At 40.6% G+C, this 25,306-nt stretch overlaps 2 protein-coding genes across 4 annotated transcripts in view; both read left to right on the forward strand.

The window, feature by feature from the left end:
• cnksr3 (cnksr family member 3) overlaps nucleotides 1–2,020 on the forward strand; it is a 29,430-nt gene extending 27,410 nt beyond the window's left edge. The window contains exons 23-25 of the mRNA XM_077620789.1: nucleotides 146–470; nucleotides 946–1,136; nucleotides 1,214–2,020. Coding sequence (XP_077476915.1) covers nucleotides 146–470; nucleotides 946–1,136; nucleotides 1,214–1,414 — 717 coding nt within the window. The 3' untranslated portion in view covers nucleotides 1,415–2,020. The remainder of the gene's footprint in view (nucleotides 1–145; nucleotides 471–945; nucleotides 1,137–1,213) is intronic.
• Nucleotides 2,021–2,269: 249 nt separating this feature from the next.
• scaf8 (SR-related CTD-associated factor 8) overlaps nucleotides 2,270–25,306 on the forward strand; it is a 43,558-nt gene continuing 20,521 nt past the window's right edge. Inside the window, exons 1-21 of one of the 3 annotated variants that reach the window (XM_077621170.1) lie at nucleotides 2,296–2,418; nucleotides 3,234–3,317; nucleotides 4,777–4,858; nucleotides 11,853–11,897; nucleotides 12,159–12,320; nucleotides 12,432–12,588; nucleotides 12,691–12,818; nucleotides 12,912–13,088; nucleotides 13,182–13,261; nucleotides 13,334–13,445; nucleotides 13,518–13,649; nucleotides 13,973–14,082; nucleotides 14,219–14,412; nucleotides 14,494–14,594; nucleotides 14,699–14,812; nucleotides 15,000–15,156; nucleotides 15,619–15,749; nucleotides 15,923–16,064; nucleotides 16,238–16,285; nucleotides 16,356–16,565; nucleotides 16,639–19,479. In XM_077621170.1, the coding sequence (XP_077477296.1) occupies nucleotides 12,510–12,588; nucleotides 12,691–12,818; nucleotides 12,912–13,088; nucleotides 13,182–13,261; nucleotides 13,334–13,445; nucleotides 13,518–13,649; nucleotides 13,973–14,082; nucleotides 14,219–14,412; nucleotides 14,494–14,594; nucleotides 14,699–14,812; nucleotides 15,000–15,156; nucleotides 15,619–15,749; nucleotides 15,923–16,064; nucleotides 16,238–16,285; nucleotides 16,356–16,565; nucleotides 16,639–18,245 (3,522 nt within the window). In that variant the 5' untranslated portion in view covers nucleotides 2,296–2,418; nucleotides 3,234–3,317; nucleotides 4,777–4,858; ... (1 more) ...; nucleotides 12,159–12,320; nucleotides 12,432–12,509 and the 3' untranslated portion in view covers nucleotides 18,246–19,479. Of the gene's footprint in view, nucleotides 2,419–3,233; nucleotides 3,318–4,776; nucleotides 4,859–11,852; nucleotides 11,898–12,158; nucleotides 12,321–12,431; nucleotides 12,589–12,690; nucleotides 12,819–12,911; nucleotides 13,089–13,181; nucleotides 13,262–13,333; nucleotides 13,446–13,517; nucleotides 13,650–13,972; nucleotides 14,083–14,218; nucleotides 14,413–14,493; nucleotides 14,595–14,698; nucleotides 14,813–14,999; nucleotides 15,157–15,618; nucleotides 15,750–15,922; nucleotides 16,065–16,237; nucleotides 16,286–16,355; nucleotides 16,566–16,638; nucleotides 19,480–25,306 lie in introns of those variants that run through there. The other 2 variants (XR_013305235.1, XM_077621169.1) reach the window with 2 other exon arrangements.

Here is a 25,306-nt window from a genome sequence, read left to right on the forward strand (position 1 = left end):
ACCCAAGTTATTGCACAGAAGGGATTGTGTGTCGTGTTAACGCAAGTTCAGAGCAAATGTTTCATGCTGGACAATTTATGTATATAATTTTAGCATAAAAAACGTTTTCACAGTTGTCATTTTTCTTATATAATTGGTCTTACAGGGCACTCTCCCTCCACCGTACTCCTCATCTCTCCCAAGCGAAGCAAACGGCTCGCATTCTTCGCCCCGTAGTACCATGACATCGCAGAGTTCGTCCGCCTCGTCTCTCTCCAAACAACGTCAGTCCTGGTTGGACTTGGTGGCCCAGGTGTCTCCCGCCCCCGCGGGCGAAGCGCCAGTGGTTTGCTCAGTCCAGGTACAATTGCACCAACATCCACCCGAAGTTGAAGAAGCGACGGATAGCTCAGCTCCTCTTCAGTTGGCTCAAACAAGATCCGATGAGGAAGGGGCGGCGCAGAGGCAGTCATTAAGTGTTGTAGAAAAAGGTATGAAAAGAATTGCATTCATGCCTATAGTCAACTATTGAACCTAAAAAATGGTGCTGCTCAAGAAGGGAAATTCTACCATTTTAGATATAATATTTAGATTTTTTTTAATAAATGGATTAAAAGAACTGGATTAAAAGCCCTGAATATTCAGTTCTTCATAGATCTAAAACAATGTTTATTTTAGCTTTTTTTTATATATTTTTAGATTTTACAAAATGATTTTTGAACTAAAAACACAGAAAAAATGATTAAAAAATTACAATTATTGATTAAAAAAGGGGGGAAATCAGGAAATTTAATATACATCTATACTCCATTTTAATTTGATCCTAAAACAGAAAGTCGGCACTCATGATTTACTTTCCCGGGCCGCACAAAATGATGCGGCGGGCCATATTTGGCCCCGAGCCGCCACTTTGACACGTGGTTTAAGCCATATAACCATGATTTTGTGTGACCAATGTTACTGCAGGTGACCACTGCAATAGTGCGGATGAGATGGAGAAGCTGTATATTCACCTGAAGGAAGCCAGCTTGTCACCCATTGGAGACCGCAAACCGTCCACCAAACGGGAATTTAGGGCCTCCTTTGTTAAACGTTGCAAAGACCACGCCGTCAATGATAAACTGCATCTTATCAGGGCATTGAACAGCACATTAAAGGTACGTCTTTTCCCATCCAGTGTATGTGATATCATAATTGATTTTCTGCTCCCCTAATCGTATTTGTGTCATGTCAGTCAAAACAGGCAGACCTACAGGCACTCGAACAGGTGCTTTTGCAACCTGAGCTGACTTCGGCCAGGTTCAGAGAGTGGAAGGAGGCCAATGGGTCTTTGGTGCAGGAGATCTGTGTTACAAATGACCAGCTGGTGGAGTCGGAAACCTCCCAAGATGCAACAGTGTCCAGTGCAGATCCTGTGGCTGAGACCAGTCTATAAATGCTCTTCGTGTCTACTGATTCTGACTTTGGTCACATGCACGCACTGCTGTCAAATTATCAAGTGAGACTACTGTGGACTTCCTCAACTAGCAAAAGGATCGTTCATGAAAACCCTTTTGTTGTCATTCTCCTAAACGGAGTCTTTTTAGCCAGTTTTTTTAACCAAGCAAACCACATCACTATATGAATTCCTTTATAGTATTACTTTTAGCATTTTATTTGCTGTTTACAGTACTTTGTTGTCAGTTGTGTTTCCAGAAAGGATTATGTTGCATTGCTTTCTACGTGGAAGCTATTGTTATTATTTTTGTACGTTTCATATTTTTTTTGTTTACAGCATTTCTTTTTTTGGTTTCTTATTGGTGCCATGCACCTTCAAAAGGCCAGTGTACCTTTTTTTCTTTTCAGAATTACATTCTGCACTCAAGTGAATGTGTGCCAGTCGAAGTTTTTGCATTTAAGATATTGGAAATTTTACACAGTTTAAAGCAGAACATTGTGTCCTACAGTGTAATTTAAATGTAAAGTTTTCTTGTATAAGTATATTGCTCAGTTTCATTGTGCTACAAAGTTAACCAAATAAAAAAATTAAACAGATCAGAAATTTGCAGTTGTAGATGCCCCAAATTTAGTCTTTTTCTTCTTATTGATGGGTATTGGACTTCTGAAATTTGACATACTGGGGTAATGTAACGTATGTGACTGCAACATTTTGTTTATTGTTTAGAGATCTGCATGCATTCATGCTGATAAACGTTAGTGCAACGCAATTATTTTTCTGCATTCATGCGGAAAGACAGAGGCGTTGTAGTTCCACCAAGTCGACGCTATGGGTCGCGGCTTTTGGACTGGAGTTGTCCTCCGGTGCTAGTGCGCCATATTGCCACTATCCTCCATCTCACCAGACATCGAGCATGTTCGTCTCAAATCTTTTATTGCATAGATAGTCACAAATAATCCAAAAACGCCATCATGGAGGCCGTGAAAGCCTTCAACAACGAGGTTTGTTTTAATCCTTGCAGTAGATTTGGACGCGATGAGGAATCCACGACCTCTTATTGGCGGCGACGTTAAAGCTAGTTAGCTGAAGCTAACGTAAACTAACCTCAAGGCCGCGTGACTGTTTATAACGATAAAATCGCGTGGATTGTTCGTGGAAGCAATCGGGCGGGTGTGTTATGTGTTGATGTTTGATAATTGACGTGCAACATTGAAAAACATGTATTACACCGGTATAAAATGAGAACAGACGCGTTTATTCGCCCGCTGCTAGCATTAGAATGCTACAAGTTAACCCAGAAATCACTCGTAGATGCGCGACGTTTTCTGATGATTGACACCAACATTTTAAAAATCGTTTGGAAAGCAAACATAATACAGTGATAATTACCCTAGGTTTTTTTTAAGATAAACTGTCCAGTGTTTTTATTTTAGATGATGACTGATCGCAGATATATAAAAATGTTAGTGCTTATTCCTATGTTATTACATTTTCAGGGAGGTGAGGATACATACTAGCCTTAATTGCATTATTATGCAAAAAATACAGTGCAGATGCAGATGTTATGTATATTATTCTTTACACTCACGATATTAACACGTTACATGTGTAGAAGAGTACACAAAGAATATTTCTTAAATAAATATTGATTAAAACACAACTCCGTAGTAAACAATCTCATTTGTTTTAAAGTTGCATGTTAAATTTTCAAGATTTGGGGGAAGCAGTGACTTAAATTAAAATAGCTTCCCATTGATGTTGTAAAATTTGAAAATGAGGTAACTTAACTCATCTTGTTTCTTCTTTTATTTTGTAGTTATACTCGTTGAATGAGTACAAGCCACCCATCTCGAAGGCCAAGATGACCCAGATCACCAAGTCAGGCATCAAGGCTATTAAAGTAAGTATGAGGCCTTAGGTGCAGTATTTGAAATAAAGATCGCTACACTGGTCTTAACACCAGCGTCTAGTTTATGAGCCTGCTGTGCAGCAAGTATGCTCACTGACCTCTGCTTAGAAATAGGACAGTAACAGAAGTAAGTATCGGTTCCGTGTCAGTTTTATTATTAGTTTGCATAGTTGCCATTTTTGTCTTTATTATACAGCACTTTATTCAGAGGAAAAAAATGCAGTTCCTGCAAAGTATCCCTGCAAATTTGAGTCAAATATGCCAAATACGTTATGAAATTATGGGAAAATTCCTCTTTGACCTTTGACCTCATCACCCCAAAATGTAATCGCCTTTTCTGTTTTGTAGGATAATATCCTGCAGGTTTAATTACAGTTTTTTTTCTTGGGTTATTTTGAATAGAAACAAACAAATACATACATAATTTCTCTATATATATATTTATATCTCAGGCATGGTGCTCTGGCATATGATGAAAAATATATTATGTTGTTGATACTTCTAATTTTGGTTCTGTGTCAACTAGTTTATATATAACTAGTTCATTTTAGCATTATTATAGGGGGAAATGCTTGTCAGCCATTTTCACCATATGAAAAATTTACCCTTTTTTGTTTCTCTGTACTGATACTACTCGAGTGGGATTGAGTGTTTAGTTTTTTGCAGTGCATTCTACTATGTTTCTTGCTAGACTTTGAAAAAGTAACACAAAGTAATTTTTTGGTCATTCCTGAATACGATGGCATCTGTTCAGCCTCTTTGCAACTCCAGTCACGAATGACAGCTCCTGGTTTGCCTCTCTAATGTTGCGCTGTGTGGTATCCACATAAACTATTCAACCCATGTGATTGGATCAGCCCATTGCAAACTGTTATTATTAGGGTTGTAATGTGAAACTACAATGTCGTCTTGGTTCGATTCAGTTCGGTTAAATTTTAAAGCAAAAAAGGGCAGGGAAAAAAATCTTCAAATCCATTACATTGGTAAATAACATTTCTGGGTCATTTCTTCACAGTATTTTATTCGGAAACATGGATTTGTCATGCGTGCGATGGATAAGTGGTCATATAATAGTACATCTTTGACATTTTCATCACATTATAAAATGCATATCTTTGGCATCAATCTGGTCAAAGCGACTACAGGGCCTGTATTGCCAATACATTTGATTAATATTGAAAATAGGTGGCTTATCAAATCAGGGGTGATTAATTTACTTGTTGCAATATTATTACATTTACATACTTACAGGCCTGTTTAGAATCCCTTTTGGAGTATTTACTAATTAGGCTAGTGACATAAAACATTGCAAAATACCATGCAGGGCACCTGCTGTCTTTTGCACGGCATTCTCATCGAATGTTTATCCGTTTTTTTAAAGAACTACTATTACTATAGTGCTTGTGGTGTTGTCTGCCTGATGAATAACACTCGTTTCCCCTTCCCTCAGCAGCTCTCCCAGCTCCCCCAAAGCACTGGAGGATGGGGTGGAGAGAGTTACAAAGAGATAAGAGAATCCCTTACCATCTTAGGTAGGAGTATGGGTTGTTTCACAAGGAAGATGCCTTAGTTGGTTCCATACCTCTTGATTTGTCAGTCAGTACTTAATAATGGCGCCTGGGAGGCTTTCTATGTGGGAGGTAGCTGGCTGTAAATGATTCTTAGAGCTCAAAGTGGGACATTATTAGTCGTCGTTTGTGAAATTTTTTGCAATATGCACACATTTCCTAGAATTATAATGCATATTACAGCGTTTCTTTACTTTTCGATACGTTGATTTAGTCTTTCAGGATGAAATACGGCGAGTAAATCATTTTTGGAGCATGGAATGACTTTTTTTCGTTTGTGTTCAACCTAATGTCTATGGAGAAGACTATAATGGTTTACAGTTAGCTTTTGGGTACAAATGTTTTCACGCTGTCTGGTGCTGTCTATTGGTATAAAGGTCAATTCAGTTTGGATAGTAAACCAGGACTGCGATTTTTGTAAGACTTGGTTGTGGAATTGACCGCGTTCTACACTTATTTTCCTTCGGATTATCCATTGATAATTTAGTTTGCTTTCATTTGTGGGAAAAAAAATGACTGGTGCATGTGAAATGACCCGTCGTCTGCCTGGTTTGAATTTTATGACTTCACTCATTTCTATAACAAAGTAATATAAGGGGGCTAAAGTTAATAGTTTTCTGTTACTATATGCATTATCCTGTGTGTAGAATGATTTCTGATTGAATTCATCAATACATGCTTCAAGCACATAATTTTTAGATAATCAGAGGTCACATTTAAGAGTTTTTAAAACTGTTTATGGGGTGAAAAATAAGAATAAATAAGATAAGAAACAGAAAGATATTATGCTTTGTCCTACCCAACATTTTAAGAAGGTTGGAATCAAGTGGAAAGAGATCACGTTTTTAAATATCATTTTTAACACTTACAATACAAGTCTCATATGCTGTAGGCAAGGGTGTCAGACTCGGGTTGGTTCGCGGGTCGCTTTAACGTCAACTTGATTTCACGTGGGCCGGACCATTTTAGATATAATATTTAGATTTTTTTTTATATAAATGGATTAAAAGCCCTGAATATTCAGGTTTTTTTTATAGATCTAAAACAATGTTTATTTTAGCTTTTTTTTAATTTATTTTTAGATTTTACAAAATGATTTTTGAACTAAAAAACACAGAAAAAATAGATTAAAAAATTACAATTATTGATTTAAAAGGGGGAAAATCAGGAAATTTAATATACATCTATACTCTTCATTTTAATTTGATCCTAAAACAGAAAGTCGGCACTCATGATTTACTTACTTGGGCCACACAAAATGATGCGGCGGGCCGCCACTTTGACACCTGTGCTGTAGTGGTTCACATGCCTGACTTGACTGCTGGCAGCGTGGGATCCATCCCCACTCAGCAGCAGTGTAATTGTGAGTGCAAATAGTTGTCTCTCTGTGTGCCATATGAATGACTGGCGACCAGTTGAGGGTGTTGTCCGCCTTTCTCCCAAAGTTTGCTGGGATAGGCTCCAGTAAACTCCAGAAGGCTCCAGAAGTGGTGTTAAAAATGAATGAATGACATGCTATAATATAAAAATAGGACACAGAAGGATTTTTTTTCAAAATTCAAAGGAAACAAATGCTTTTACTACAATAAATATATTGCCAAGGTATCGGATGGTTACTTCATATGGGCAGATCCTCAAAATCATGTGACCTGGACTTGAACCCTGGTGCAAAAATATGTGAGGGACAACTCTATACACTACAATTAGGTAATAATGGGAGTTGCTTTGCACTGTACCAGTCACTGTTGCATCGACACAACTGCAGAAACCGGAGAAGCCATTCGTGGCTGGAGTCAAACTTAGGCTGAAAGTTGCTTTTTTAAAGTCTGTCAAGAAACATAGAAATATGCACTGAAAAGGATGTTGAATTTGGGTGCACTGCAAATAATGTTGAATGCATGTTCTTACTATATAATCAATCTCATGTTCTGTACACGCAAAAATAATGTTTGTGCCTGCAAAAATATTTTGGGCAATTTTTTACATTCATTACATATTCGTTCATTTTTACTCTCGGAAAATTATATTGGGGGTTGCAAAACCTTCTCTCACTTGCAAAGATCATTATGTGTGAGTGCTCGTGTTTTTGTTGGCCGTTCAAAACATTGTCATAAACACTGTCACCATTGTACTAGTGACTAGCTGGACAAATATGGCGCCCACCAAGTCTAGTGATGTCCCGATCAGATACTTCTTATCGGTGCAGACACCCGATATAACTATTTTTGGAGTATTGAATGTGAGCGCGGGGTTGTTTTCAGCTGCTGTAAATTCAAACCACGAGGCAAACATCTCGGCTGAGTAGGATTACTTCTCTTTAGAAACTAATCATAGCAACGGAGTATCGTGTCATATTTGTAAATGAGGAGGTAGAACCAGGGCTCACTTTATAAAGAGTTAAAAAGAGGAAGGGGTGGAGATGGTGGATCTAATTTTCGTCCAAAAAGGACACTTTTTTTGCTTGTTGTGTGATTCAATTTTTTGGGGGACGAAAAATAGTTCAGCAACCAACCCCTTCTGTGTTCATGACGTCTTTTGCTGCAGAGCGCTAAAAAAAATCACAAAATAATTTTGTAAATGATAATAATAATAAAAATTGCAAGCCAAACAATTTTACCCCAAAAATGTTTTTGCAAGCACAGTTGTCCCAATCACAATTTGTTTTTCCGAGTGTGCCAATTTTTTTGCGAGTGGACAAATATTTTTGGATCAATTTATTTATTTATTTTTGCTAACAGAATTGTTTTGGAAGGAAAATTAATTTTGGAATATCTGACATGATTTTATTCCCATATAATGCAAAAACAGTACCATCTATCTTTTTTTCCTAATACCCTAAACTTAAGTAGTACAACCTATGAATAAGATGAAAATTCTTGACCAAAATCGGAATTTTGAAATTTATATTTAATTCATAAATTTAAAAAAAACGAATTATTATTTGGTTGTATTGTTTTAGGTATTTTGCCAAATTTGTATAAGGTTGAGCTAATTGGATGATCTTTTGTGCAATGTTGTCTTATTTTAATCAAAGCATAGTTTGTATGGCATTTTTCATGTGCAGGAAAAAGCACACATTGCTTAATATAACTGAAGCAAATTTAATACACATGCAGATGTTATGCACATGTTTTACACTTAAAAAACATGCGTGAATATTTGGGAACAATAAAATAATAAGTGTTAATTCCTCCCTAGAGCTAACAGTGAAACAAAAACACTATTTACAGCGTAAATACTGTTTTTATTCTCAATTCTTTGCTACTTACTGCATGGAGGATTTGTTCTAAAAGACTTGAAATTGTTCAGCCGACAAGTAGGATTTGATTGATTTATAATTTTTTTCATAAACCACAAAAAAAAATTGCAAAGTACAAACTGCAGTTTGGAAGTCTGCACCAGATGAGGGCACTACACTTCCTTGTGCTGTTCAATAGATAATAGCCATTGCTTTTACCTGTCGTGGATCAGTGCAATATGCAAGTGTAATATGTGGTAGTTCATAAATTATGTGATTGACCCCTAAAAATTATCATGCATAACTTTAACGACATTGTGATATTAATTCTTTGTACAACAATCCAATATGTGCTGCTATAACAAAATCTACCATAATGACTTCTAATCTCTTTTTGCTAACAATACTGCCCAATTTAATTGCACACAAATAGCACTGGAATATACCATAGAATTGAAATCCCAAATCATGCATAATATGGAGACTTTTTTTAAAAAACATGTAAAACATTGTTCTCATTGTCTTCCTGCACTCTTATGAAAAAGTAAGCTAGTACTCATAATTTTATATTTCATACCATCACACACACACATATATATATATATATATATATATATATATATATATATATAAAATTATCCGATTATCGCGTCTTCACTTATCACAAATTCGCTACTTAGCAATTTTTTTCTGCTATAACAGTAATACCTTGACATAAGAGTGCCCCGACATACGAGGAATTTGAGATACGAGTAAAATTCCGAACAAATATTTGCCTTGAGTTACGAGACAATTTTTGAGATACGAGCATACGAGACAGTCAGGTGGCCGAGACGCAAGAGACTGCTTATGATTTCAGCTACACTGTTTTTCTAGCCGCAACCCCCTTGTGTAAGTTAAAGCTGGGTGGAGCGTTGCATTTTTTCCGTATTTTTCCCCCTGTTAGTCAGTGCAGAAGAAATTGGTAGATGGCGAATTAGAACAAATAAAAATATGTTTTTCTATTCCAATATCATGTTTTTGGGTGTTTTTCAGAGGGTGGGAATGATTTAATTTGTATTTAGTTTGTTGTTTTGGGAAAAGTTGATTTGAGCTACGAGTAAATCGACAAATGAGCTCGGTCCCAGAACACGTTAAGCTCGTATCTCAAGGCATAACTGTTATTATTAAAAGAAAAAATATTTTTAAAAAAATGTTTTTTAAGTTCCCCTACTTCGCGATTTTTTGATTATCGCAGCCATGTCATTAACCGCAATATTCGAGTACTGTATTTAGTAGTTGTGTAAAATCATTTACTTTGCATGTAATCCTGTATATTACTCACCGTCTTTTTGATAGTTTTGTTTTTTTGCCTCAAAATTGTCAAAATCGGTCGTCAATAAGGGCTATTTTTATTCTTAAATCCCCAACTAGTTCTTCAAATAAGAGTGTTTTCCTGTTACACACCAAAGCTTAAAATAGAACTTTGTGAAGGCTGCCTTTTAGTAAATACTTAAAAATAAATGATTATGGACACACTAAAAAAATTAAACAACAAACTTTCATCATTTTCTCGTGGTTATGGCCAGAGGGTGAAACATTGTGAATCTTTCCATTTGCAAAAATATTCTGTCTATGACATCTCTGAGTGAGTATTACTTTGTTAGGGTTTTGAATGGTTTATTTGTGACTGAAAGCACTGAACATGACCACGGTAGGCCATAGCCAACGCCAACAAAATGAAAACAAAACCAACTCTTCCTCTCTCACTCCAGTCAGATACACGAGGCGTTTAGGGAAAGTCTGCGCTCATCACTTCCCGATTTCAACCTGAAACATACATGAAAACTGACAATTTTTTAGATTACTGGACTTATATTTATGTGTTTTGAGCCGGAATTTGTGGTCTATTCTTTGTCATATCTATTCGTAGTACATGATACATTATTCAAATGTTAGGGTTTCAAATTGTACCATGTTTGAATTTTTTATTCATAAAATAGAGCTTGTTTAATTGTTAAATGCCGTTGTTAATTTAGACTGTTTTTGGCAGCTCTAGTTTAAGTAGCCTACAATTTACTGAGCTCTGGAAACATGGACATAGATACAAAACCAATGTTGTCCCTTTCTGATTGTTAGAGGGCAGGACATCCATTTTAAACTAAGAATCACATCAACAATATTTAGATTGGACACCTCCAATTTATAGTTTATCAGGTGCGGCGTAAAGATTCAAAAAATTGAACCGCTCATTCAGTTCATAAACGTGGTGTTCGAAAGAGTTTTTGTTTGTATGTATCTTTCTACAAAGAAGGCCTTTTGTGTGGTGTTGGAAACTTACTTTTGAGAAAAATATTATTGTAGTCAGCTCGGTATTTTAGATGAAAATAAAGTTTTATATATTTATATATATATGTGTATGTATGTATATATGTATGTATGTATGTGTATATATATATGTGTGTGTATGTAAATATATATATATTTGTATATATGTGTGTGTGTGTATGTATAAATATATATGTATGTGTATGTATGTATATATATGTGTGTGTATGTATGTATATATATGTATATATGTGTGTGTATATATATGTGTGTATATATATATATGTGTGTATGTATATATATGTGTATGTATGTATAAATATATGTGTATGTGTGTGTATATATATATATATATATTATATATGTATATATGTGTGTGTGTGTGTGTAAGAACCCCAGTCAAACTGGATTGGAAGTCTTTTTGTGTGAAACCATATATCAATGACTGATGGAATGAAATATAATATACAATTATGTGTACTTGCTTACTTTATCATAAGAGTGCAGGAAAAATTATTTTGCTTCAAATCAGAAATGAGTTTACCAACTTATTTTTCCAATGTCCTCATCAATAGTGTACTTTTTTATTTCTTTATTCGAAACATCTGGATATAATTTGAGTCTATAACACGCAGTACTGAACCGCCTGGCCCTGACCCGAGAAAAGTTGACATCATGCACTTTCACGTATCCAAAAAAGATCACTCTCGTTGCCCACTGGTGGATAATCCATGGCTGTTATGCAGCGATGTTCTCTCTGTCGTCCAACGTCTCGTCTCTGTTGCTGTGCCCTTGAGAATTTTCCAAATGTCTTGTATCCTGCAGGCAGATTAGGCCAGTTGTTTTTTTAAAAATGTTTTTAAGGTCAGATGCAGCTGTCAAACTTTGCTTTGCTAGAAGGGATTCCAGTTCGGAGAGTGCCCTGGCTTGGGGTATCTTGCTCTAACTTTCCCTCGTTTATTTTAGTATATGAATTTGACAGTGTTATCAGTTATTTGTTTTCAGCCTCTCCATAACTGTGCTTCATAAAATCCGATACGGATGCCTTAAAGGTCTTTGTCTTCCTGCAATTGGTTCTGTCCTGATAACAATTTTTTGGAGATGATATATTTTCCCTGAAACTATCATAATACATTTTAGTATGGCAGATATGTTTTTCTACCGTCTTCATGTATATTTATTAGTTAAAGATAATTACCGAAAATCTAGGTCATGAAATATACCCGTTTGCTATTTTTTTAGACGTCAACTTTGAATATAAAATAGTACATGCATCAGCAATACTGGCCTTGTAGTTGATTCCAAAATTGGCGCAGAATCACACACCATTATTTGCCCCACCGCGTGAGTGTTTGTACACGAAAAACACAAATAAAAACCGCAATGTTAACCAAGGCTTTCCCCTGTTTTCAGTTCTACAAGCATGTCGTCCAGAGTGTGGAAAAGTTCATTCAGAAGGTGAGTTATACATATCTGCATGCAAAACATGCAAAAAAAAACAATCTGTCAGGTTACTCCATTGCTGCTTAAGAATGAAGCATTTCACCTTATAAGATGAAAATTGGAGTATAGTTTTATTTTCAGGCATTTTGCAAAAGACAAGCCATACAAGTCAGAAATAGCAAAAATGTCTAAAGGAGCATCAAATATTAACATGTTTTTGACATAGCACTTCCATTTTTCCCTTGATTAAACTTTGCTCTTATCACGTCACCCCAGTGCAAAGCCGAATACAAAGTGCCCGGCTTGTATGTCATCGACTCCATCGTGAGGCAGTCACGCCACCAGTTTGGCACGGAGAAAGACGTCTTTGCTCCACGCTTCAGCAAGAATATTATCTCTACATTCCAGCACCTTTACCGCTGCCCCTCAGATGACAAGGTTTGCCTTTGGGTTTAACCCTCGACACTATCTCTTACTATTCAAATTGGGATCTTTCCATCCCGCAGTACGTTGTTTTCCCATTAAAATCTTGCCATCATATGCTCCTAGAGTAAGATAGTGCGGGTGCTGAATCTGTGGCAAAAGAATGCTGTCTTCAAGAGTGACATCATCCAGCCTTTGTTGGACATGGCTGCGGGGATTCCGCCTCCAAGCGTTACTCCTGTCATGTCCAGCAGTGCCGGTCCCGTCAATAACACCACGCCTGGTGAGTTAACGCGCATGAAATTCTTACAGAAGCGCATTCACTTATGCCCAACACATTGACAGGCATTTATTGAACCTAACACGCTTTTTTCTTTGCACTAAGGCACTCCAGCCACCCCGGCCACTCCGGCCAACATCGTCCAGGGACTGCCCGACTGGGCTTCCCAGATCACCAACACGGACACGGTGGCAGCTGTTGCACAAATTTTGCAAAGTCCACAGGGGCAACAGGTTCGAAAAACGACACAATTACGTTGCACTTTTAAGCTTAGCCGGAAAAGATCTCATTTTCAGAGTATCTCAAATATTTCTTTTTGCTGCCAGCTTCAACAACTTGTCCAGAGCCTTCAAATGCAGCAGCAAAAGCCTCAGCCCTCCCTACTCCAGGCCTTGGATGCTGGTCTGGTTGTCCAGCTGCAAGCGCTGACTGCTCAACTCACTGCAGCTGCTACTGCCAACACCCTCAACCCCCTCGAACAGAGGGTCTCCTCTTTTAACAAGGTAGGACTCACAATAAGTAAGAATCTGTAATATCTCACATCATGAGTGTCCAAAGTCTGGACTTTTGATGTGACTCAATTTTTTCCCCTCCAGAAACTTTTAGGACAGTTTGACTTTGGGAATGAACCTGAGCGTAACGAGGAATCTAAGAAGGAGACGTCATCCTCTCAACTGTGAGGGACAATCAAATATATATGTGTGTGTGTACATGGTTTGCATAAAGCAACATTGTTACCTCTTTGCAGGCCCATGGTCTCTGAGCCAATGAACAGCTCGTTGTTCCACCAACTTGCCGAGCAGCTGCAGCAGCAGAACCTCGAGCAGTTTCAGAAGCAATTGCTGGAGCACCAGCAAAAGGTAGTTATACTTGCGTAGTGATAGAGATAAAGTTATGAACTTGTTTCATAGTTTACAACCCTTTTTTGGCAGGCTCTGAGTATAGAAGGGCAAGACACACTATTTGGCCAAGAAAACTCAGTTGCAACCGCGCAGGGGAGCAGTCAGCCACAGCTTCCTGAACCCGAGATCAAAATGGACGACTCGATTGACAACCAGCAAGAGGTATAAAGAACAGGAGATTAAACTTTGAATCTATAAACCGGATTTACAGTTGGGATGCTATTAAAAAGCAAAGTGCTAAATTTCCAAAATAGACTGTTAAAGTTAAAAATGTAGCGGTACAACTTCATCTGTCTATGCCAGCGACATATTGTGCCTGGCAAAAAAAATCAACTGAGCTTTTAGTTTGGCAGACAGTATAAAAATCACCACACTTAATTAGTGTTTGTGATCAATAAAGGATAAACATAATATTCAGTATACACTGTATGGGTGGAATACACGACAAATGCATTCACGTTAATTGTGTTGACTCGATCCTCAAGGACATGGATCTTGATGAGGGTCCAGATGGAATGGAAGCAGATGGCTTCGAAGCAGAGGAGAAAAAGACTGTTCCCACTCGGTCCAGGACACGCTCAAGATCTCGTTCTCGGTCAGTCCCAATTTCTTTTTTAACAATCCAAGCAAATGTTCGATATAGGCGTTTAACCTGAAAACACGGGCATATTTTTTATTTTCGGCCAAAGCAAGAAAGGGCGGTTTAAATTGTCCTTATTTTGTCTCACCAGGTCTCCCAAAAGGAGGAGGTCCAGGTCCCGTTCCGGCTCCCGCAAGCGCAGGCATCGTAAGCGGTCGCGATCGCGCTCCAGAGATCGCAAGAGGAAGCCTTCGCGATCGTACTCCAGCGAAAGACGTGCCCGAGAGCGGGAAAAGGAGCGACAGAAGAAAGGACTGCCTCCTATACGATCCAAGACCATAAGTGGTAATTGGACGCTATCCATTGTGCATGGTCTGCTTTCTTTGGTATCAGCGTTCATTGTCACGCTTTGTATTCTTCAACTAGTGTGCAGCACCACTTTATGGGTTGGTCAGGTGGACAAGAAGGCTTCTCAACAAGACCTCACAAACCTGTTTGAAGAGTTTGGCCAAATCGAGTCAATTAATGTAAGAATCTCCACCATTTTCTCCTTCTATATTGCACATGAAGTGTTCGATTGGGAAGTTATGGACTCTTACCGCGTCTTGTTAAATGCACATGGCTTTTTCAGATGATCCCCCCGAGAGGCTGCGCCTTCATCTGTATGGTCCACAGACAGGACGCGTACCGAGCACGGCAGAAGCTCAGCACAGGTTCTTGCAAAATTGGCTCCAAGGTCATAAAGGTACACTTGGCTCTCGCTATCCTTTAATTGGATTGAACGCAATGTAATTTTTCCCCACGGCGTGTGTCTTGGTAATTTGATTCTCCGTTGACCTGTAACAATGCAACTATGGGTCACTTGATGCCTTATAGATTCTGCCTTTGAAATATACTTTCTTCTCTTCCCGCTATCGTTGTTCATAACGCAGATTGCTTGGGCCTTAAACAAAGGGGTAAGACAAGAGTACAAGCAGTTTTGGGACGTGGACCTCGGAGTCTCCTACATACCTTGGGAGAAAGTTAAAGTGGACGACTTGTCTGGTTTTGCTGAAGGAGGAATCATTGATCAAGAGACGGTCAACGAAGGTGACATTTTTTTAACTATTTGCATCGGTTAGAAACAATGGATGGAAACAATGCAGACATCGATTGTGCGCAATGTTTTCCTATCCAACAACAACAATGTTACCACCAACTCACTAGAAAAGCCTAATTTAATAAGATCATGCAGGCAGCTCTATTAAGCAAGCTTTGCTGTTGGCCGTAATTTATAATTTATGATCTCTATAAAAACAATGAATGATTAATTAGATAACCCAGCTGTACAAGTCATCAGCATTGATTCCAAAGCGTGTGCTATAATACATACGTGCATCTATGCAGACTGTATATGGATGTAGTATATGTTTATTAATGTAATAGGCCACAGCATTGGTAACTATATGGATTAACTTATAATTTACAGTTGTGAATGAAAGCATGAACGAACGCAATTCTGTTCAGTGAAAATGTAGCTTTTTTAAAATAGATTTTTTTGGGTCGTTTCAGAGTGGGACACAGCTAAAAACTTGGAAGGAGCCAAGGATGTTTTAAGCCAACCATCAAGCACTGAGACAACGGCGATGAACAGTCAAAGTGAAAATTACAACCAACAGGTCCCCATGATGCCGGTGGTGCAGGTAATAAAGATGCTGATGTCACCTCATTTATTCTGTATATCTTTATTTTGATTTTACACATGGATCCCAATAACCACATGACTGTCTCCTATTACTAATATTAGTAAATTTTTATTTTTATTTTATCAAGCATTACAAAGTCATTTCAACCTGTTGTTGTGTCTCCTACTCAGTTACCAGTGCCCCAAGCCGTTCCGGGTGCGGTAGGCATGTTGCCCCCCAACTTTCCTGTCAACATGAGCATCCCCCCACCAGGTTATGGGCCCCCGCCACCATTTCTTAGGCCCACTTTCAATGCCTCACAACCACCTCCAGGTAAACATTTGAAAACACTTCTCATAGAGGTGCAACAGTTAAGAAAGTTAATTGTAGAAAAAAAACTTACACTAAAAATGCATTTTCAGTTATTCCTCAGCACCCGTTCCTATTCTTACAAATAAGACACTCGATCAATATTTGTTGATTTCTTGGTCTGTTCCGTCATGTAGGTTATCTGCAAGCAGCACAGACTGCAGCCATGGCCACAGCCCCACCCCGTAAGTTCCATTGACGCAATTTGTTGTTAACAAGAGCATTTTTAGTCATGGCCTTTTGACCCTTGTGTAGCCCTAGTTCAGCCCCCTGTGTCAACAAGCCAAGAAACGGCAAAGGAAGCGCCGTTCAGCGCCATGATCCCGACCAACACCTCGATGCCTGGCGGCTTTGTCCCCGGCGCCAATGTTTTTAATGCGACCGGAGCCCAAAGTCAGCACTCCAATGAGAAAATGCCGCCACCCGCTAAGGGTTTGGATGGGGCGCCTGATCTCACGCTTCAAGGTGGGTCTACATCCGGCCGGATGATTCGCCAAGAGCGGAACAGGACCTAACGTGTATGCGTTCTCCTCCCTAGGTATGCACAATGCCGTCCGTGGCGGAATGGGCCTCCTGGGCATGCACCCCACGGCCGCCCTTGCCCACCCACTTCACCAGCCTGGAATGGCGGGCCAAAGAATGCCCGGAATGCTGGGGCTGGACGTGCGTCCCAACCTCCTTCCACCCGGGCCCGGCGCTCGCTTCCCTCTCCTCATGCAGCAGGGACCCGGCCAGCAGGCCCCCGGTCTGGTTGACGGCTCCCTTCAGGCTCCGGCCCACGCCAGGCCCCCCTTCTCTCAAATGGACCCCTTTCACAGGCCACCTCACCAGGCCAATGATAACGCTTCCAAGAAAGAAGAGACAGCGGGGGCTGACGAGGGCAAAGACCAGGACTACCGCTTTCCCCCGCCCGAGAAGCAGAGTACCGGTCTCCTGAGAACGCCCCCACCGGAGCATCGGACGCTCGCCGCCGCCGGCGGAGGAGGCAGACCCCCGTTGCTGCAAACCCCGGGGACTCAGCCGGCTAGGGGGAGTCTGCTGGGACGCCTGCAGGCCCTCGCCGGCTTTACCCCCGACAATCAATGGAACCAGTCGAGGGGCGACTTCGATGAGCGGGACGGCGCAGATCACCCCAACTTCCCCAATCGCTTCGATAACCGCGCCGGGAACAAAAATGCCGGCGGGCCGCCGCCGTGGAACCGTGGCGGCGGAGCGGGCAAATTTGAAAGTGACCTGGACGAACGGCGATCCCAGTGGGACAGACAAAGAGACAGAGATGAAAGAGAGTTTAACTTCCGGAGGGAAATGAATGGAAATCGCTCCGCCCGCGATCGGGACCGGGAGCGAGGACGAGAGCGCGGCCGAGAGCACGACAAAGACCGCGAACAAGACCGAGAGCCGGAGCGGGGCAACTGGACGCCCGTGCTCCCCCTGCCAACACCTCTTCTTCCCACCCCGCCGATGAACCCCAATCTCAAGCTGAACCAAGGGAAGCTCTTCCCCCCGCTCAAAATGAACGCCCCCGTCCAGTCGCGGTTCCAGTCTCCCCTGCTGTCTCCCCCGCCTCAGGCCAAAGCGCCACTTTTAGGGCAGCGTCCGGCCCCCGTCCACTCGCCGGAGCCCAGGAAGCCCGGCCAAGCGGAGCCCGAGAGAAACGCCGGCCCCTCGCCCGAGACGGCTCCGTCTCAGCCCCGAAACGACGACGAGGCTCGGAGCCCGTCTCCCGCCGAGGCCCGCTCGTTACCGCGGCCGGAGACCCCGACGCCCCCGGAATCGCAAGGCTCAGCGTCGGACGAGACGAGCGGGTCTGCGGACGCGCCCGGCCGACCCTCCCCCGGGGGCTCGCCGCAAGCCGTCAGCCCCCCTGAAGAGATGGAACACTCTCAGGAGAAGGAAGGAAGCCCGCGGGGCGATGCCCAGGCATTCTCGCCAGAGGAAGTCCCCTCCCCCAAAGACCGGTGGCTCAATGGAGCCGAGATGGACAGAACGGTGGAGGCGGAGGCGGAAGCCGTCTCTCCGGAGCCGGCCAAAGTCAGCGGAGTCGTGCGGGAGCAGGTCCCGCCGCCTCAGGACGTAGACTTGAGTGAGGCCGCGGAGGAAGCTGCCAGTGAGCCAGTGCTAGACACTGACACAGACACTGACTGAGGGGACATAATCATCACTCAGTAGGTAACAGATCATTTTGTACAGTTGTCTCTTCTTCTCTGTACTCATGTGAGCAAAGCATCACCCGCCACACGGGACACGACAAATTCCAACTTAGAGAAATCCCAGTGGATTTCACTTTAGAGAGCTCTCCCTTAGTCCACCTATCATAGAAAAATGCGGTTTGTATTCTGTTCCCTTTTTAAGTTGTTCTGCCACCACGCCCAATTTTTAAAAAGTCGCTTGTCGAATTTTATCCTTTCGATTACCCGATTACCCCAATGTTTTTGTTCATGAGGAGTAATGTGCTTTTTGACCTTCCTATGGAAGAGAGGATGACATCATGGCGATGAACACAATTGCGCACTACTTGAAAATGGCCGCCGCTGGCACCTTTTAAAACGCTGCTGCAAAGTTACTAGTGAATGCTTTTAAGGTGTCCTGTGCTTTTTACACACACATACATACACACACACAGACACACACACAGATGGACGCACGCATACGTTTTAGCCAAACAAACAAAAAAACTACCTTTTAAAAATTGGAACTATTTGAAATAAAACCATGATCTTGTTGTGTCCCCAACTATATGTACAATGTCATCTATTTCTAACCATCCAACGAAGCCGAGCAAACTTGGGCAGGAGCAAAATGAACGGAGGGATGTGCTGGATGTCAGCTGCATAATGTTTTAGAATGAAATAAACATTTGTCTCCTCAAACACATGCTTTTAGGACTGCTTTTCTGTCCCGGGACCAGCGAGAGCACTACTCGCCAGCCACGCACGTACGTACGCTTGTCACGTGCTGTCACTTCGCTCAATTTGATGTCCTTTGGCGCTCAAATTGTGCCGATATCGTCCTTCCTCAGAGCACTTAGTGGATGGGAAACACGGGACATTTAGTTTTGACGTTATGGATGACTTCAGCCTGTTTTGTGCTCGGTGACTGTTGCAGATGATTGGATTGTGCCTTTTATAACGGACTCTTTCCATGCTACTGTGTGATACGCAACAAACTGTGTGCGCTACCGGAACGGATTTGAACCTTTCCTGTGCGTTAGCTGGAAAGGTTTGCACAGCGAGCGCTCAAACCTAGAAGAGACTCTATATACTTATTCTGTGCATGTTTGTAGTAGAGATTTTCTATGGGGGTGCACCCCTGGAGATGCTTAGGCTACTGTTCCAATGCAGGAGATGTGATATTAAATAAACGTTGAAGGTGCATCCGATATTTTTTTTATCATTATTGACATGAATCTAGATTAGCTACAAATACTACATTAATTTTGTATCAGGCTTAGACTCCGCCTCACACGAAAAAATACATTAAATACTTATTAAAACACTGTAATTAGTTTTAAAATGTTAAAAAATATCAAAAACAAGCATTGATTCATTTTTTTTATATTTGCGTAGTGGCCTGGCGGCTTGAGTGGTTAGCACGTCGGCCTCACTGCTTTGGGGTCCTGGGTTCAAATCCAGGTCGGGCCACCTGTGTGGAGTTTGCATGTTCTCTCTGGGCCAGAATGGGTTTTCTCCGGGTACTCCGGATTGGACATTCTAAATTGTCCCTAGGTATGAGTGTAAAGGGTTGTCTGTCTCCTCATGCCCTGTGATTGGCTGGCCACCAATTCAGGGTGTCCCCTTGCCTGTTGCCCTAAGTCAGCTGGTATAGGCTCCAGCACCCCCTGTGACCTTAGTGAGAATAAAGTGGTTCAGAAAATGAATTAATAAATATTTATGTAATATCAAAAGTACTGAGAAATGTTCGCCTTTTAGTTTAGCCGCTGTTCTAGGGTCTAAATGCGTTGGCCACTCTGGTATAGGCTCCAGCACCCCCCGTGACCTTAGTGAGAATAAAGTGGTTCAGAAAATGAATTAATAAATATTTATGTAATATCAAAAGTACTGAGAAATGTTCGCCTTTTAGTTTAGCCGCTGTTCTAGGGTCTAAATGCGTTGGCCACTCGCATATAAAGTTCACTGTAAAACTGACAATTCAACACAAAAATGTCCCCCCAACCTCATATCTTTGTCCAAAAAGATATTTTCAGACAGATCATCGGAACTCCAGTCACGATAAACTTCTAAACAACTGACGCAAACAGCAACACAACACATCATGGTCACAAAAGGGGAATACACTGACACTGATCTATTGCCCATGCCATCCAATTTAGATGTCAAATTGTAGTCCATGCCACACACCAATCAGTCCTCGGTGTGCCGTTCGCACAAAATTGGCTGGCGTTAACTGGCTTCCTAATGAGGACAGACACTAAGACAAATGGACAGATTAACAGCGCAAGACTGAAATAAAGCTGCGTGCTGGCTACTTTAATCGCCTCTTCACTCAAGGCAAAAGCTGAGCCAGCATATTCTTGCACTGAGGGCCTCCATACTTGAAAATAGGCTGCATTTTAAAATCAGGAGGGAATTTGTTTAAAATAACACAGCGGATGAGAAAACCATTTACATATACCCTATTTTTCAGGCTATAACTCGCATTCGAGCATAAGTCGCACGTGCCAAAGAATACGCAATGAAGGAGAGAAGATACAAGTCACATTTTTGGGAGGGCCATTTTTTTATTTTACCGAAACCAGGAACAAACATACAAACAAGTAACAGTACTAAATTAGAGAACAATTTGGATACATAGGCATCTGTTAACAAGTTTTCCAGATAATTATATCGTAAAAAAAACATAACTTCCTATATATATATATATATATATATATATATATATATATATATATATATATATATATATATATATATATATATATATATATATATATATATATATATATATATATTTATATATTTATTTATTTATATAAATATATATGTGTGTGTCTATGTGTGTAATTTATAGTCTGGAAATTCTGGTAATTTCTACCTTTATGAAGTCGTTTCCTAAGCAGATACACCATCAAAAAGTACCCATTTCTGTCTTTTGGTCAATCTTAAACACCCCAAACCTCCCCAAAAAATACAGTTGTGGAATGCCATTGTTTAGTTTCACGTCATAAGTTAACGTTAAAGTCAAACTCCGCAGTATAACAGTAGTTCTTGTTCTCCGGCTCTGTCATTAGTGTACCTAGCACCTCTTAAGTATACCTGGCAATCACTTAATGTCGAAATGGGATGCGGGTAGGTCATTGACGGGGGCCCGAAATGGGACGAGACGGGCCCAATGATTCACGAGATGGCCACGCTGATGGCTTGGAGTGCTTAGAGTGAGCTAATAAATGAAGGCAGGAAGTTAACATGGATGAAGAACTGTAGTTGACTGATTGTGGTTTAAATAGGTCTTGACTGGTGCATTCTCACAGCAGAAGTACTGAAATAAAACCACAGTACCGCGTTTAACCGTTAGAGGGCACTGTAGTACCATATAGCGGACTTAGCCATGACCTCAAGAGAAAAGGCCTCAGCAGACAATATTTAGGTGACAGAAAACAGCCTCAGTGGAAAAAAACACTGTAAAATACATTTTTGTGGGGTCTTTTTAGCTAGGAACGAGATGTAAACGTCTTGTTTTGTTCACCAAATTTTTAATGGACTTAGAATGTTGAACTTTGTTGTTGCGGCATGAGTACATCATTTTTTTTTTTGGTAGTGTGGAGAACAGTTGGGCCCGTTCACGGGTGCATCCATCATTCTGTACACGGGGGATCGGAATCCCCCTATCTCAGCTTTAGCAATTATTCATCGCCGTGGGGGTGTTTGGAACTTCCTGCTGCTTTCAAGATGCCTCTGCTCGCATTATCCCAACCCGCCACTGTTTCCTAACCTTTATGGAGCCCAAGCACATATTTGAATTTGACATTCGAGCAAACAAAAGTGTCATAAAAGATGATTCATTGCAGTCAATTGGAGAGAATTTCATTCTTCCACCTGTCACATGACCTGAGAATAATAAATCCACACATAAAAAAGACACTCAGTGAAAATATTTCCCACAATTCAACCATTTTAACTACAATATAACCCCCAAAAAAGGTCTGTCCATTTTTAAAAGGAAAAATGATTGACAGTATACGCAGTTGCTACACACATTGCGAATATATTTCAACTTCATTCCACGGCTAATTAAAAATAATTTGTTTATCTTATACTATGGTGGAAAAATATTATTGGCACTCTAATGGATAGTATATATATGTAGGAAATACTGAATTCATTTAATTTTTCCATCTGTCCTGGCAAAATGCTTGGCAGGATAATGATTGCTGTAAATAACAGAAGAATATGATTTAAAAACGCTGCTGCATATACTCGAATACTCACTAATTGTGATCTATTATAGTCTTAAATCTACTGAAATACACATTCAAAGTTAAAAAAATAGACATGTTAGTCTTGGGTATATCAGATTGAGAATACATTGCTAGAATTTGAGCTCAGGTATTAAGCCATACACAAAATAAGGATGTCTCCCTTTTGAAAATGAGGATCGTAATCCATACAATTAGCATTTCATAAATATTTTATTCAATTATGCCCACAATTTTCATTTTTGTCGTTCATGTAATCATCTTTGGGGGGATATTCCGAGCAAAAATGAGCAATCAAGTATATCTATATTTGTTTATCTATTTTAAGGGTTGTATACGGGGATTGAGTGGTTAGCGCCTCCGCCTCACAGTTCTGAGCTTGAGGGTTCAATCCCTGGTTCGGACCATCCTGTGTGGAGTTTGCATTTCTCCCTGGGCTAGCGTGGGTTTTCTGTAGGTACTCCAGATTCCTCCCACATCCCAAAATCATGCATGCTAGGCTCATTGATCAAATGTCCTGAGGAATGAGTGATTGGTTGTTTGTTTTCTTGTGCCCTACGATTGGCTAGCGACCACTTCAGGGTATCCCCTGCCAGGACAGGCCCACTTTCCGATCACATGATGGGATCCAGTATGTATTTAGTCTGTCACCAGGCAACCCCTTAATAAGCAGCAGACATGGAACTCTTTTTATTCCATTCATAAGCAGGGATTTAGCGTAAAGGCTCATAAAAGGCTGACTCAGTGGTGCCTGCAGATGTGACACCTGTTTGTTTTGCCGCCTCAAAAAACACGCCTCATTGTTTCCCCGTGAAGCGCAATGACTGCGCCGCGATTCCCCCCGTGCGTCCCCTTTCCTTGCTGTGTGACGGCAAGTGGCGAGCTAGCTGGTAATTAACTCTTAGTTTTTTCCTTTTTGTCCGCTAAAAATATAATAAATAAATAAATAATGGAAACTAGGGAATCTAGCATGGAGGGTTCTTCACTGTGTGGAGTTTGCATGTTCTCCTCAGGCTTGCGTGGGTTTTCTCCGGGCAATCTAGTTTCCTCCCACATCCCCAAAACATGCATGTTAGACTATCTAGTTGAAGACTCCCCTAGCTATGATTGGTTGTCCTTTGTCTCCTTGCGATTGGCTCCTCACTGATTCAGTGTGTTCCCCGCCTGGTGCCCATAGTTAGTAGCGATAGGCTCCAGCACCCTGACCCTTGTGAGGATAAGAAGTTCACTTCACAGTTTACTTTTTTAGGTATTAACTCATTAGCTGCCATCAATGGCGAGAGGAGTCCAATCTATTTTAACTTGGAAGGCTGGCACTATGGCACACGATCACTTTCTGTGGCAGTTAATGAGTTAAGATAAGAAGTAACAAAATGATCTATAAGTATCCTGCAAAAAATAATTTATTCATTCATTTTCGGTTCTGTTTATCCTCACAAGGGTTGCGGGGAGTGCTGGATTTTTTTTCTCCTGGATCCTTCTACAAAAAGATTCCTTTCGCCCTTTTTAGATCCCTATAAAAAGAAAGCAGCATAAAGTCAAGTGACAGTGCAACATTTTTTTTCTCCCTAAAATGACAGCTTCTAAATCAGTTGCGCTGACGTGTAATGGCGGCGTCGATGGCTGCCAGGCCCCTTTTAGACATTCATTTCAAATGTCATAGAATGATGTTTTAAAAGTGGCTCGGGGGGTTGCAGAAAGCATTCATTTAGGAGTGGAAAGAGGAAGTTTCTCACTGCTTCTTTTTTGTATGTTTACATTCAGCAACATTTAATATGACATGTGCACATGCACGATTTTCCCATTTTTTTTAATTGGACGTAAAAAAGAAAAAGCGTTCATTTGCAAATTTAGATTCTTTCAACCGAAGGCTGTTTATGATAGGTGTCGTCTTTTCCTCTAAGCGTGTCGATAAAAATTCGGTAACACATTTGAGACGATTGGTGATGCTTGCAAAATTCCCCCCTGCTGTTCCTCCAATCTGGTGTGTGTGTGTGTGTGTGTGTTTGTGTGTGTGTGTGTGTGTTTGTGTGTGTGAATATCAATGCCTACTGGTCATTAATAAACATGCTCATGAATTTTTAATTCCCATCAGGGAGGTGGCAATGTTAACACATTTTTTTTCCACTTTTAAAACACAATTATTTTCATTTTATCTGAAATACTTAAAAACATGTACCATTGAAATAGAAAAAAATACTACTTTATTTTCTAATTGATGAGCCTAGCCTGCCAAAAATAGTTTGACTTATACACGTTTCTTTTGTTAGGTTTTTAAAGGCAGTAGTTATCTGTAAAATCTTTATGTTAACAGATGCTTATTGATTTAGCCTGTTGTTCTTTCGCCATTTTATTGTTACTTTAACTTTAAATGTTTGTTGTTGGTTTCTCTCAAAAAAATGCAAATTATACTCCAGTGCAACTTGTGTATACGCATATATTTTTTCTCTTATCGTTATCTATTCTTTGTCTGGTTCTGACTTATCGTCCGAAAAATACGGAACATCTAATTTTGTATGTATTGGACTCGAGAGGGAAAAAACGGATCTAAAATGTCTTTGTTAGAAAGAAAGCCACATGCGGTTTCCTTGTCTCTCTGGGACTGGAATGTTTTAACTAGCATATGTGGCAGGTTTCCCCAGCCGAGAGTCAAGTGTGACAGCAGATGCCACTCCAGTGAGTGGGGGGTGACGGGGGTCCGTGACCTAGCCACCATGCTGAGGATATTCCCTCTGTGCTCTCCGACTTTCAAGATGATCTCAGCCATTTTGCA

This window comes from Stigmatopora argus, chromosome 15, assembly GCF_051989625.1.
Source record: "Stigmatopora argus isolate UIUO_Sarg chromosome 15, RoL_Sarg_1.0, whole genome shotgun sequence".
Classification (NCBI taxonomy): domain Eukaryota; kingdom Metazoa; phylum Chordata; class Actinopteri; order Syngnathiformes; family Syngnathidae; genus Stigmatopora; species Stigmatopora argus.